The 15,470-nt window shown below is 43.3% G+C and overlaps 2 protein-coding genes across 2 annotated transcripts in view; both read left to right on the plus strand.

The window, feature by feature from the left end:
• LOC306960573 (protein NLRC3-like) overlaps window positions 1–15,470 on the plus strand; it is a gene marked incomplete at its 5' end in the record, with an annotated part of 148,158 nt that overhangs the window by 107,648 nt on the left and 25,040 nt on the right. The window lies entirely within an intron of this gene.
• Window positions 557–15,470, plus strand: part of LOC306960576 (protein NLRC3-like) — a gene marked incomplete at both ends in the record, with an annotated part of 115,704 nt that continues 100,790 nt past the window's right edge. The window contains 7 exons of the mRNA XM_079553008.1: window positions 557–618; window positions 12,329–12,427; window positions 12,536–12,599; window positions 12,702–12,888; window positions 12,956–14,738; window positions 14,803–14,970; window positions 15,041–15,208. Of these exons, the coding sequence (XP_079409134.1) occupies window positions 557–618; window positions 12,329–12,427; window positions 12,536–12,599; window positions 12,702–12,888; window positions 12,956–14,738; window positions 14,803–14,970; window positions 15,041–15,208 (2,531 nt within the window). The remainder of the gene's footprint in view (window positions 619–12,328; window positions 12,428–12,535; window positions 12,600–12,701; window positions 12,889–12,955; window positions 14,739–14,802; window positions 14,971–15,040; window positions 15,209–15,470) is intronic.

Consider the following 15,470-nt stretch of genomic DNA (forward strand, 5'->3'; position numbering starts at 1 on the left):
CAATGATGAAATATCTGAACAAAGTCTGAGGCCAGTCTGGTCCTGTAGGTTCTGGAGCTACAAAGTCCATGAAGCAGCTCCCAGTGAGGAACATGATCTGTCAAAACAGAAAATGACCAAAAACCGAAGGAGCTGGATCCAAGAAAGGAACAAATGTGAAAAGACTGGAGCAGCTTTTTGTTTCCATCACTGGGCCCTCGTTTTACATTTATAACATGATCTGTCACACTTTCATGAACAAATGATGGAAAACTCCTGTACGACTGAGAGCTCACACAAACACATCACACTCTTTGACTGAACTCATATAGTTGAGTAAGTCTGTGTGACATTTTGTTGTTTCCTCATGACAGAAAACCCCCGGACTCTTTTAAATAGATATTTGTGTCTGTGTTCATCAAATGTTCTGCTCTGGTTGATCTTTTATCACATACTGTCTTCCTGATCTAATCTTCATGACCATAGATTCATAAAGTGTTTGCATTTACCTTTCAGTGTCTGTTATTTTGATTCTTAGTTTCCCTCAGTCTCAGAGCGAGTCAGAGCTGGACACACGATGGAGGAGAGAGAGTTCAGAGACGACGGAGCCTCTAAAACCACTGACCCCAAAGCTCAGAGGTGAGATCCACCACTGTCCTTTATATCAGAGTCTCTAACTCTGTCCTTTATATCAGAGTCTCTAACTCTGTCCTTTATATCAGAGTCTCTAACTCTGTCCTTTATATCAGAGTCTCTAACTATGTCCTTTATATCAGAGTCTCTAACTCTGTTCTTTATATCAGAGTCTCTAACTCTGTTCTTTATATCAGAGTCTCTAACTCTGTCCTTTATATCAGAGTCTCTAACTCTGTTCTTTGCATCAGTCTCTAACTCTGTCCTTTATACCAGAGTCTCTAACTCTGTCCTTTATATCAGAGTCTCTAACTCTGTCCTTTATATCAGAGTCTCTAACTCTGTCCTTTATATCAGAGTCTCTAACTCTGTTCTTTATATCAGAGTCTCTAACTCTGTTCTTTACATCAGTCTCTAACTCTGTCCTTTATACCAGTGTCTCTAACTCTGTCCTTTATATCAGAGTCTCTAACTTTGTTCTTTATATCAGAGTCTCTAACTCTGGTCTTTCTATCAGAGTCTCTAACCCTGTCCTTTATATCAGAGTCTCTAACTCTGTTCTTTATATCAGAGTCTGTAACTCTGTCCTTTATATCAGAGTCTCTAACTCTGTCCTTTATATCAGAGTCTCTAACTCTGTTCTTTATATCAGAGTCTCTAACTCTGTCCTTTATATCAGAGTCTCTAACCCTGTCCTTTACATCAGAGTCTCTAACTCTGGTCTTTATATCAGAGTCTCTAACCCTGTCCTTTACATCAGAGTCTCTAACTCTGGTCTTTATATCAGAGTCTCTAACTCTGTCCTTTATATCAGAGTCTCTAACTCTGTCCTTTATATCAGAGTCTCTAACTCTGTTCTTTGCGTCAGCTGGTAAAAAAAACCCAAATTCAAAATCTCAGAAGATTAGAATTTTACATTAAATAAATAAAAACAAGATTTTAAACAGAGAAAACTATAATCCTGCATATATACTTAGTCGATTTACTTGAATGACTGCCTTAAAGTGGTTGTGTGGCATGGATGTTCTCAGCCTGTGGTTCTGCTGAGATGTTATGAAAGACCAGGATGATTCAGAAGAATCTGACATTTGAAGCCCATGTCTAGGATCTGTCTGTGTGTGGAGGCTCTTGATGCCCTGACTCCAGCCTCATTACACTCCTTTTGAAGGTCCCCCACACTTTTGAATGGCCTTTTCCTGACAGTCTTCTCCAGACTCGGGTTGGGCGATGTTCCCTTAATTGGCCGATGACGATGTTTACAGTGAACCATCGTGATGGACTGAAATCATGAGGTGTGAAGAACAACTGGAGACAATTAAGTGGATTAAGAAAATATTTACTGGGCGAAGAGTATAGTACAAATTCACAACGAACAACGATAGACATGGGTTTTTTATATAGTATGTAAATGAGCTTTGTTTAGGGCGTATCCTTAAACATGGCCCAAATTCTAAGTCTTCTGAGTTATTCTTAGTGAGGTTAGTTGAGACAGACCGTCTGTCTGTGAGGCCCCGTATCCGTCACTGTCATGGTGACAGGAATGCTATGTATGTGAGGCCTTAATATGGAAAAACACATTCCTTGTACTATAGGTTATCTTACTTTTCCCTAGCGTAGGCAGAATACGTTTTGCACACTCATAACTCAACACACTGGCGTGCTTATTCATTAATAATATAATTTGAACATAGCAATGTTAAAAATATGAAATCATGTACGATGATATCGTCCATTTCTCATTATAAGCATTTTTTTAAAGACATCTACATAGCCTATATATAAGCTGCATATTACTATTTATGCTAGGAAAAATGTGAGATTGCAGGATGAATGGATCGAAATTAAACATGATCTGAACAGAGTCATGGAACACGAATTTTGCAAAAGAAATGTTTTCAAACTTGTGCGTAAAAGTCTGAGATGAGAACGACTTATTCAGAGCATCAAGTCCTCCTCAACACCAAGGCTCTTATCACACTAATACAGATGTAAATCGGAGCTTATTATTTGCATTTGCTCAATTTTAACATGATGTTTACAATATTTACACGTTTGCGTCGTAGCTCACATTTTTGAAGCCGCTCCATGCTCTGCCCGGTCCGTGAGCTCGTAACTTCGTAACTCCTGCACCGCTCTCGGTTCTTCGTGAGAATAATCCAAACCCATGCGCGCTCAGCTAGCTCCGATGTGAGAGCTATCTCGTCATTTTAAAACGGTTTAAGTTTCTGTACAAAGCAAAGCAAAACCACGCGCTGTTAAACTCTGAGCTGCAGTGAGAGAGAGCCATGCGCGTCAGAAATAGAGCAGCGCTGCGTCTTTACTTTAATAATTACACACCATGGCTTCTGGCAAAAACTAGCGCGCATATTAGTTATATCCGTGATTTAATTTACAGTGCAATCCCTGCAAAGTTTGTAGGTTTACAAGGCCTACAGAAGACCAGTGCGTGTTTCTGACAGGAGGGGGCGTGGCATCACAATGGTGGCTCTCCATCGTGATGTTGCTCATCCATCACGATCGGCAAAACCCTACTCCAGACTGTGCTCATCCCTGCGGCTTGTGCACCTTTATCTAACACACTTTCCTTCCACTTTGATCCAGCACTTTGAGAATATCCAACTTCTTTTTCTCTGACCTTTTGAGGCTTTGTCAATGATGGTTTTCTGCACAACTGTCAGGTCAGCAGTCTTCCTCATGACGGTGAATCCTACTGGACCAGACTGAGAGACCATTTAAAGTCTTGCTTTGCAGGTGTTTTGGATTCTTTCGCTGATGAAAGGAGACACTTTGAGCTACAATATCGTCCCTTTACACAATATTCTAAACTTCTGAGATTTTGAATTTGGGGTTTTCACAAACTTGTGAGCCAAAATCATCATTCAGAGTGAGAAATATCAAGCCTGTATTTGTTTCAATTTGTGCCCGGACACAGAAAGTAGGGACACACGTCGGTTTTTGGGCATTTTGAGCTATTCACAGATTAAGAAAGTGTTGTCTCCAAGCTTTCCAAAATCTGTAGCACATGGAAATCTGCTGATACAGAGCCTCTCGAAAGTATTAATACACCTTGAACTTTTGCACATTTTGTTTACAACCATAAACATAACGATTTTATTTTGAAAGTTTTACTGAAAGTTCACACACAAGTAACAGACAACTGTGAAGTGTGTTACGCCCCACTTTTCACTTTTCTATTTTTTGAAAAATAACAGAATCATGTATCATTTTGCTTTCACTTCACAGATTCTGTTACTTGTTTGTCAACTTTCATTCAAAATTTGAAATAAAATCTTTATTTTTAGGGTTGTAAACATGACAAAATGTGCAAAATTCCAAGGTGTATTAGGCAATGTATTTGGAGAACCTGTGAACATTTGAAGCTAACCTCACTGGATATTTCTAAGCAGAGAAATTGGCCTCTAAACTTTAGAGCAGTTCTCACCCCCCTGCTGCTGCTGCACATGACAATAGGGCTCATTTACATCTCATTTAGAAAAGCCACACCAGCTCCCCCCGTAAAGCTGTAAAGCACAGGGGGGAGAAAAGGCAAAAAGCAAGTAAAATGTGCCATCAAAGAAAAGAAAAAGAGTAGCAAACAAGTAATATATAAATAAATGTCTCTCATGAATCCACTTCCCATAGAGCTTTCCTCCACAGCAGCACAATGACAACCAGCAACATTATCCCAACACACACACATGTGACCAGAGGGAAAGAAGACGCACACACGGTCATTAGTGCCATGGACAATGACTACGTTATCTTATCCTTAACCTGCACACACGGCTTACGACCAAAAACAAAACACAAACAAATCCAACCCACTGAACACACCACGTTAGCTTACCACGTTAGCTTACAGCACAACAATGGCCTCATCAATATTACGGCCCTCCCCTCTGGAACGACCTGAGGAGGAGCTCAGGGCTGCAGAGAACGTTCATGTTTTTAAGAGCAGGCTCAAGACCCACCTTTTTAGCTTAGCCTGTAACTGACTAATCTAGTTATTTGATCCTAAAATGTAAAATATATATATGGGAGGTTGTCCCAGGCGCATTGTTTTAAATGTTGTAATATGTAAAGCACTTTGTGATACCTTTCGGTATGAAAAGCACTTTATAAATAAAGTTTGATTGATCAAAAAGCAAACACACGATGGCACAGCGGCCACCAGAGAAAATAAACAAACTTTCACTCACCCGTCTGAAGTAACTTTGCGTGACTTCCGGTCAGCAAACTCGTCCACGACTGTCATCAAATCCATTTTCGTTGCTCAGATTTTTCCAATGTAGAGTTATGCAAATCCACACTACATCCTTCTGTCTTAAAACACGCTCTGAAGACAAGGAGTTGGCTCGGGAAACATAATGGTCAGCAGGGGGCGCTGTGCATGCTTACAGCCAGGGCATCATCAGTCGTACTGGAAAAGTTAGCCTGGAAAAGTTCACTGGTTTAAAAACAACTAGTCCATTCTAGTATAGTTTCATATATCGTTTGCCTCTAGCCACAAGCCACTTGCGCATTTAGGTGGATTTGAGCTGGAGGGAGACCCTGGCGTAGACAATGGGTGTATAGTTAGTCAGCGCAGGGTGGAGCTCACCACAGAGCGGAGGTGGGTGAGGATGAGCCGCTCCATGGTCTTCATCAGGTGGGAGGTCAGGGCGACTGGTCTGTAGTGGGTCGGTTCCCTGGCGTGCTCTCTTTTAGGAACCGAGATCACAAAGGAGGTCTTCCACAGGATGGGGACCTTCTCCAAGCTGAGGCCTCGGACATCGGACAGCTGGTCTGCACAGGTCCTCAGTAGCTTGGGGCTGATGTCGTCTGGCCCTGCAGCTTTCCTCTGCTTCAGTCGCCTCAGCTCTCTCCTCACCTGGTCCAGTGTGATGGACAGGGGGGAGTCAGGGGGGTTCCGGGCATCCAAAGGTCAACTGGAAATGGTGCACATGGTCATCAACCCCCTGACTCCTGTTAGTCAGTAGTTGCACAGTTGAATTAAAATAATTTAACAGAGATGAGACTGGTTTGTCTAGTTCTTTCAGGGAAACGGACAAGACTACACATGTAAATGTAGCAACTGTTCCCCACGTCAGAGTCAGCTCTAACACTGTTCTCTATGTGTCCATAGACCTATTCCTAGGCCTATACCTGCTCCAAGAACCAGACCAAAGTAAGTGAGGAGCGACACCTCTATTCAACAATGGGATGAGTTTGAAAACTGTAACAGTCCACAGTAAGTCAGACTTGCACCACTATGTTGTCCAAATAGGTTTATTCATGTTTATTTGTTCATTTGGGTTGGTTAGGTCTTCTAAGTAAGGATGTTATTAAGTTCTTTTAGCCAATAATAGACAGTTTCGGCTACAGCTGTGGCCTCCCTTAGAGGTGTCACGTGATGTTGCTGTGACGTGTTTGATCAGCTGATTTAAACAGCAATCCCTCCCTCCCTCTAAAGCTGTGCAGACACTGTGCGATATGAGCCACCATTTTGAACAAGCTAAATGAATCATCCACTCACAGTGCGTCTGAATCGTGCACGATGAGCGTTTGACCTCACGATGCAGGTGCTCACTGTACGGAGTACGAGTGACATGCCACTTGTTACCATGGATACCAGATTGGTCTGTCATATCATACTCTCAAACAGCGAGCTATCAATGAAATAACTTTGGCAAGGCTAACTTCAGCAACACATGACAAGTAGCCTAGCTTAAATTAGCCGATAGCTACTAAACTTTTGCAGACTTTCGTGTCTGCAGTGATCGGTTCAGGAGGACGTTATCAGCATGTTCAGTTCAGCCCCCTCCCCCTCGCTCACCTCTCTGCGCTCTGTGTGCAGTGATGGGACGCGGTGATGTTGCTTCGGAGGCGGCCAAGAGCGGAGCGGAGCTGAGCGAACAGGTGGAAGATGTGAGTGTCAGAGCTCCTGTAGCCACCTCGTCACTCAAAGACTCCACACGCCTTTTTCTCTCCCATGGCCCGGGAGAGAGCTGGTGCCGGGAGCGTTCGGGAGCTCTCTCTCTGTTTCCCCAGAGCCGCACTCTAAAACCCTTTCCCTGCAGGCCGCGCTCATGTCCCGCGGTCGTGCATTCACAAACTGTCCCTCTGCTTCTCCTCCTCCACCCCACTCCAGCAGTGACTTTTGTTTTACAAACTAATCATGCACGACTAAAGTGACGAAGAGGAATTAAAAAAACATAATAATCACTACGCGTGTGTCCTTTCCTCCTGGCGCCTGCAGCTGCATTTCCCCGTGTTTGCGCTGCTTTCCGCCGACTTCAGTAACGCTGCCACAGGGCCAGGACCGCACGACTCGCAAAAATATCAAACGTGTTTGAAAACCTTACGACCGTGCGATTTTCACTCGTACATTTGTCGTGAGCAGCTATTCGTGGCTCGTAGGCCCCTGTACACTGCACGTTAGAGATGCACGGAGAGGCTGAAAGTCGTGCCATCAAAATTTGTGCCAAAATCGTGTCTAAAATTGCACAGTGTCTGCCCAGCTTAATGTAATGAAACAGAGCAGTAAATATGACAATGTAAACACTGTGTGTTCCTCCTAAGGCAGCTTTACTTCAGGCTGTGGGTCAGAGCTTCACCTAACTGACCTGATTATAAGCTAATTCTCAGAGGTACGTTTTGAGCCTAGTCTTAAATGTAGGGACTGTGTCTGCTTCTTTAACATGGGCTGGGAGTTTATTCCATAGAACCGGAGCTTGGAGCTGAAGGCTCTGCCTCCTACAGGGATTTTGGAGACTCGAGGAATCACTAGTCCCTGAGATTTGAGAGTGGAGTCTCTGATTGGCCGATATGGAACGATAGTGTCTTGGAGATAGAGCGGAGCCAAACACTTTACTATAAAAGTGAGGAGCAGGATTTTAAATTTGATTCTAAACTCAACAGGAAGCCAATGGAGAGACTTTAGCACAGGTGTAATGTGTTCTCTTCCCTTTTGACCGCGTTAACAATCTAGCAGCTGCATTTTGAACTAATTGAAAACTTTTCAGGAAACTTTTAGGACACGCTGCCAGCAGGCTGTTGCAGTAATCCAGCCTTGAAGAAACAAATGTATGAAAAAGTTTTTCTGTATCACTCTTGGATAAGATGTTTTACAAGCCTGGTTTATATGTGTTTTAAAAGAGGTCTTGGTCAAACAGAACTCCAAGGTTTTTTTACTGTAGAGCTCGTCGATATGCTAACATTATCCAGGGAGATGATCTGCTGAGATAAAGACTCTCTCATTTTTGTCTTGGTTTTGAGGACCTGATATAATGACCTCGACTCTAACTCTGTTTGTTACATCAGAGTCGGCTCTAAAGTCTCTCTTGTGTTCACAGATCTGCTCCTGGGATCGGCCCAGTGTCAGTGAGAAGTGATCACTCCAATGATCGCGGGATTAATTTTAAAGAAAAACATGGTTCACGGTAAGTCAGACTCACTTCGACACCACTTTATTTTAATGACATTTTAGTGTTTAGCGGGTTTAAGAATTAGGTCGCATTCACACCTGGGACTTGGTTCGATTGGGGACCAAAGTTGCAACATTGTTTCAGCTCAAACTGGCGCGGTTTGCGTTCACAACTCTTTTTTGTCAATTGAACCAACGTTCTAAATGCAGAGCTCCTCTGCACCATGTGGGGGCGCTGCATCAAAACCTTCTACAGGAAAAACAGTGAACAAGAAACACGCTTCTCTGATTGGTCGATTAAACTCCACTTCCTGTTCCGTGTTTTGTATACAAAATGGAGCGGGATCAGACTGTGGCTGTGTTGGTTTTTCTTTCCGCACTTTTTAATATAAAAGTGACTCTTACTACGCTGAGAACACACCGATCTGTTTACGGACGAAATGGGAGATAAATGAGTCGACAATGATCATGAGATGAGATGAGATCATGCTAGACGAGGCAAAACCGGGACTAAACCAGGACTAAACCAGGACTGGCGGCCCCCGGAGATATTTTTTCTTCACATGACAACTGCGAAGGCTCCGGGCAGAGATATCGAAAACTTCTAATGACGACTGTCTGAGAGAAAGAGACGTGGAGCGAGGACTAAACATGATCTGACCAGGGTTTTGCTCTCCAGCCTCTGGCACTGCTCATGTCAGTGTTTCTGTCTCATATTTACGAGTCATGGCTTCAGGTGTAAATGTCGCAATAACTGTTAGCTCTAACGTGTCTGCACATGCGTTTAATTTTTTTTATTTAATTTTATTTTAATTTTATTTCAGCAACTACATTTACCTGATTTACAAATACACATATACAACCAGTCACAGATGCTCAAAAGGAGTCGGCTGAAGCAAGAAGCTTACGAGCGCCTAACCCACATTCAACATAATAAACGTTTACCATTTACAGATATACATGAGGACTGTATCCACAACCAAGAAAAAGTTTGCACATATAAGGAAAATGAGATTACATGAGTGGAACGCATAGACTCCATAGCTTACATTTCCTATTAGATACTAAACAAGTAACAAGAAAATAAGAAAATTCATGTATTCGATGTTCCAAACCCAGGCTCATACAACTGCGTTTAAGATTTACATTTATGCTGTTGCATATATCAAAATGAGAATTATGAATTATGATCTTACAAAACAAATGCAATTGTTATTAATATTAATATTTGAATGTTATTACCATCATTATAATTATTTGTTTTATTATTTTTGATGACATCCTAGATATTGCGAATGAATAATATAATATTACAATATTATACTATTATACAGGTATATTTAATATTCCGAGATTAAGTGGGATCTTGTTTACTAGACACTGAGATCCTGATAAAACATTTGTTGTCATTAGTATTGCCACTACAATATCTTTATGTACAAGTGTTGGTTGTTTTATTTATTTATTTTTTTTTATTTTTTTTATTTTTTTGCCCTATATAGTGTGGTGCATTAAAAGCCAGGGTGTGGAGTGGGCCAGTTAGGAAAGGGCAGTAGCCCCAACCAACAAGCCCTCCCCCAGCTGCCCTCACTAGTGGACTGTGTTGTTGAGGTGTTGTATCCAAAGCTGTGAGATGCTTTAAAAGACGAGGTTTTATGAGTCTGCTGGGCAGGGAGAACCACATCTCGCCTGCCCTGGTTAACTTCTAAATATATTGAGCAGCAATATCAATGACATCGTTTGCAAGGTCTGTTACTTTGTCTCAGTTGTATAATTTCACAGATCTCCAGAAGGAGTAATTCAAGAGAAATTTTGGTTGTCAACCATCAGCGTAGGTCTTAAAGATAATGGCTTTTAGTTCTCTTTTAAAAAGATATACATTTTTAGCACTTTTAAATTGTCATCTAGATGATTCCATAGGCTCACACCTCTATGTGTAATGGTCTGTTTTTTCAGGGTGGTACGAACGCACTGTACCTTTAGATTGAGTGGTCCTCTCAAATTGTATTTCCCATCTCTGTTATTAAACATTTTTTGGATGTTGCTTGGAAGTAAGTTATGTCTTGCTTTATACACTATTATTAGCGTTTTAAATTTGACGAAATCTTCGAGTTTCAGAATTTGCGATCTAAGGAACAGTGCATTTGTATTGTCCCTGAAACCAGCATGATTCACTATTCTAATGGCTCTTTTTTGAAGCCTATAGACAGTCATCAGCTGGGTCTTGTAGGTGTTTCCCCAGACCTCAGTGCAATAGTTCATGTAAGGAAGAACAAGTACACAGTACAGGATGTGTAGAGTTTTATGATTCAGTAAAAATCTACATTTACCTAAAAGAGCAACTGCTTTGGCCATTTTTGATCTGATGTTTGCTATCTGAGATCTCCAACTCAAGTTGTGACTCAGAGTTACACCCAGAAATTTGTATTGAGATACTTGATCAATTTTAACATAATTTATTAATAATTGTACTGATTTTCCCCCTTTTCGGTTCCCAAACACCATCATTTTGGTTTTAGTAATGTTTAGGGATAGTTTATTTGTGCTGAACCACTCTCTAAGTTTAGAAAGTTCGGAGGTGATTTCAGTCCCAAGAAGTTGTAGATCCTTGCCCGTACCCAGGATTGTGGTGTCATCCACAAAAAGTATACATTTTAGTTTGTTTGAGATTTCACAAAGGTCGTTTATGTAAAACAAAAATAGTTTTGGTCCCAAAACTGACCCCTGGGGGACACCGCAGGTAATTCGGCTCGTACTTGATCTGTGGTTACCTATGTGAACATATTGTTGTCTTCCAGTTAGGTAGGATTTGACCCAGTTATAGGCAATACCTCGGACTCCATTTTTTTTCGAGTTTTTTTAGGAAAATTGTGTGATCTAATGTGACGAATGCTTTCTGGAGGTCAATGAAAATTCCTATTGAGTACAATTCATTGTCGATGCTATTTGTTATTGTTTCCATCAGGTCGATTAATGCCAGTGAAGTTGACCTATTGTTTCTAAAGCCGCATTGGCTGTCACTAATTAGTTTGTATTTGTCTGTGAAACTATCTAAGCGAGTAACAAAACGTTTTTCCAGGATTTTTGAAAACTGTGATAGAATAGAAATTGGTCTATAGTTGGTAAACTGATGAGCGTCACCACCTTTATGAATGGGAATAACCTTTGCAACTTTCATGAGAGAAGGAAATTTTCCCAGTTGAAGGGATAGATTGCAAATATATGTTAGTGGTGAAATTATGTTACTGATTACAATTTTAACAATACTTATGTCAAGGTTATTCCAATCCGTGGATTTCTTAGGTTTACATTCATTAACAATATCAATTATTTCATTTTCGTTAGTTGCAGTCAAAAACAGAGAATCAATATTTCCATGTATATTAGCAGCAACATCACAACTTTTATCTATTGTAACTATTTTTGATGCCAACTGTGGTCCTATGTTTACAAAGTATTCATTAAATGCGTTAACAATATTTTCCAATTTTGTCACTTTTACTTCATTATTAATCATATGTTCAGGAAACGAGGCATTTTTTGGATCCTTGTTCATAGCCTGATTTAAAACATTCCACAAGCCTTTCACACTGTTTTTATTTCTCTCTATCTGACTTCTATAGTACTCCTTTTTACAATGTCTTATTTGTTCTCATTTACATTCCGTAATGAATGTTGTAATTGTCTCCGCTCTGTTCTGTCTTTGCGTGACTCGTTTGTTTTGGTTGTAACAGACGCACAACGTCCTACAACTTTCTCTTCCTGGTTTTGTTCCGCTCTCTGGCTCAGTTACGTTCATAACCCAAAAGATCCACCACAGAGTTCGTTTAACTGGACCGAGTCCCACGCTTTCAGCCGGGCCAGGGTTTGTTTCTTTGTTCCGGAACAGAGCCCGTTTGCACGTCCACAACACCTCAAACGAACCGGGCTATCTGCGCAAACGGGCCCGGTTTCGGATCAAGAGGGGGTTGTGAATGGGACATCAGAGTCATCAGGAATAAGTTGCGATGTTTCTGTTTGAGTAACTTCAGTGACGCAGCATTTTAAAGTAACCTTTGAACTCTTTATAAAGTGGCTTTTGAAATCAAATATCGCTCAGATATATTAAAGTCTGATGTGTAACAGTAAATAAAAGCAGTGAGAAGACTTCTCCCTGTGGGACCACAGTACAACAACGTCTCAACTCAACAAAAATAAAAAAGTACGAGACTGAACAGTAGATTTACTTTAATTGAACAGATTATATTGTTTTTGTGATGGAGCCACAACATCAAGGAAGCTTTCATGCTTTTCACTTGTTGTTTGTCTCAGGATCCTCCAGAAACAGCCTCCATCTGAACCAGGCCCAGTCTGTGAGTCCCTCAGGAGCGACTGGTCCATGATGAGCCCACTGGACTTCTCCTCAGATCTGTAAGATTGAGTTTGTTTAAACACAAGGACAGACAGTGGTTTAATGAGGTTCTGAAAGTGTGAGAGAAAAAGCTGAATCCTGAAGTGTTTGTTGTGTCTCTGTCACAGAGTGGAGCAGGCTCCAGAGCTCAGAGCTCAGCAACATCACACTCAGCTGGACTCCATATTTAAGGTGTGTCCTTCACTGAAGTTTGCAGATGTTCAGATGAATGGACTTGTTTCACACAGATCTGACACTGACTGCATTTGTGTTGTTTCTAATGTGTCTGTGCAGCTTCTGCAGGAGGACATCTTCACTTATGTCCAGAAGGAGCTGAAGAAGCTCCATAAGGTTCTGAGCACAGATTACCCAGAATGCTTAGAGCCTGATGAGGATGAGGATGGAGAGGCTTTTGTGAAGATCACTGTGAACTTCCTGAGGAGGAGGCAGCAGAAGGAGCTGGCTGAGCGTCTGTGGAGCAGTAGGTCCATTTCACTCAGTCATTTGATCTTCTCTGAGACTCAGGCTCTGTCTGTGTCTTCATTCAGGGAGATGTTCTGGAGTTCTTCAGCGTAAACTGAAGCGTGACCTGCAGCAGAAGTGTCAGTGTGTGTTTGAGGGCGTGGCTAAACAAGGAAGCCCCGCCCTCCTGAAGCAGATCTACACAGAGCTTTACATCACAGAGGGAGGGGCCTCTGAGGTCAACCAGGAACATGAGGTCAGACACATGGAGACAGCCTCCAGGAAAGCAGGCGGAGCAGAGACAGCCATCACATGTGAAGACATGTTTAAAGGCCCCGCGGACACAGAGGCGCCCGTCAGAACAGTGCTGACAAAGGGAGTGGCTGGCATCGGGAAAACACTGCTCACTCAGAAGTTCAGTCTGGACTGGGCTGAAGGCAAAGCCCACCAGGACGTCCAGCTGCTGTTCCCCTTCACTTTCAGAGCACTCAATGTGCTGAAGGACAGGAGCTTCAGCCTGGTGCAGCTGCTCCATCACTTCTTTAGAGGAACAGAAGAAATGAGCAGCTTTGAAGATCTGCAGCTGCTCTTCATCTTTGACGGTCTGGACGAGTGCAGACTTCCTCTGGACTTCACCCAAACCAAGGCCCTGACGGAGCCCACAGAGAGCGCCTCAGTGGAGGAGCTGCTGGTGAACCTCATCAAGGGGAGCCTGCTTCCCTACGCTCGCCTCTGGATAACCACACGCCCCGCGGCGGCCAATCAGATCCCTGCTGAGTGCGTCTCCATGGTGACAGAGGTGCGAGGGTTCAGCGACCCACAGAAGGAGCTGTACTTCAGGAACAGGTTCAGAGACGAGGCCCACACGATCATCTCCCACATCAAGACGTCCCGAAGCCTCCACATCATGTGCTTCATGCCAGTCTTCTGCTGGATCCTCTCCACAGTCCTGGAGCATGTGCTGAAGACCAGAGAGAGAGCAGAGCTGCCCAAGACCCTGACTCAGATGTACATCCACTTCCTGGTGGTTCAGGCCAAAGTCAAGAACATCAAGTATGAAGGAGGATCTGAGACAGACCCACACTGGAGTCCAGAGACCAGGAAGATGGTGCAGTCTCTGGGAAAACTGGCCTTTGAGCAGCTGCAGAAAGGAAACCTGATCTTCTACGAGAGTGACCTGAGCGAGTGTGGGCTGGACGCTGCAGCCGCCTCAGTGTACTCCGGAGTCTTCACACAGGTCTTTAGAGAGGAGCCAGGCCTGTACCAGGACAAGGTCTACTGCTTCATCCATCTGAGTGTGCTGGAGTTTCTGGCTGCTCTTCACGTCCATCAGACCTTCATCAACACTGGAGTCAACCTGCTCTCCACAAAAACACAGAAGTCCACTCTGCTCAGAGTCAAACCTACACTGAAACATCTGCACCAGACGGCTGTGGACCAGGCCTTACAGAGTCCAAACGGACACCTGGACTTGTTCCTGCGCTTCCTCCTGGGTCTTTCACTGCCGACCAATCAGAGCCTTCTCCAAGGTCTGCTGACACAGACAGGAAGTAGCTCCCAGACCATTCAGAAAACAGCTGAGTACATCAAGCAGAAGCTGAGTGAGGAAGTGTCTGCAGAGAGAAGCATCAACCTGCTCCACTGTCTGAATGAACTGAATGATGGTTCTCTGGTGGAGCAGGTCCAACAGTACCTGAGCTCAGGACGTCTGTCTGAAGGTGGACTGTCTCCTGCTCAGTGGTCAGCTCTGGCCTTCATCTTACTGTCATCAGAAGAAGCTCTGGAGCAGTTTGAGCTGAAGAAATACTGTGCTTCAGAGGAGGCTCTGCTGAGGCTGCTGCCAGTGGTCAAAGCCTCCAACAAAGCTCTGTGAGTGATGTCTATGTAAGTATGAACCTTCTAAACTTCTCCTAAAACAGTATGTTCTCTCCAGACTGAGCAGCTGTAACCTGTCAGAGAGCAGCTGTGAAGCTCTGTCCTCAGTCCTCAGCTCCTCTAGTCTGACAGTCCTGGACCTCAGTAAGAACGACCTGAAGGACTCAGGGCTGAAGATGTTGTCTGTTGGACTGAAGAGTCCTCACTGTAAACTGGAGCAGCTCAGGTCAGAGGGTTTACTCTTCATCTCTGTGAGTTTGTCATTTCTATGACTCTGTTTAACCCTGTGTGTTCAGACTGTCAGGGTGTCTGATATCAGAGGAAGGCTGTGAAGTTCTGTCCTCAGTCCTCAGCTCCTCTAGTCTGACAGTCCTGGATCTCAGTAAGAACGACCTGAAGGACTCAGGGCTGAAGATGTTGTCTGTTGGACTGAGGAGTCCTCACTGTAAACTGGAGCAGCTCAGGTCAGAGGGTTTACTCTTCATCTCTGTGAGTTTGTCATTTCTATGACTCTGTTTAACCCTGTGTGTTCAGACTGTCAGGGTGTCTGATCTCAGAGGAAGGCTGTGCTGCTCTGGCCTCAGCTCTGAGGTCCAACCCCTCCCATCTGACAGACCTGGACCTCAGCTTCAACCATCCAGGAGACACAGGAGTAAAGCTCCTGACTGCTCTACAGGAGGAGCCCCACTGCTCACTCTCCACTCTCAGGTGAGGACAGTTATTACA

Source organism: Gobius niger (genome assembly GCF_951799975.1).
Source record: "Gobius niger genome assembly, chromosome: 3".
NCBI classification, from domain to species: Eukaryota; Metazoa; Chordata; class Actinopteri; order Gobiiformes; family Gobiidae; genus Gobius; species Gobius niger.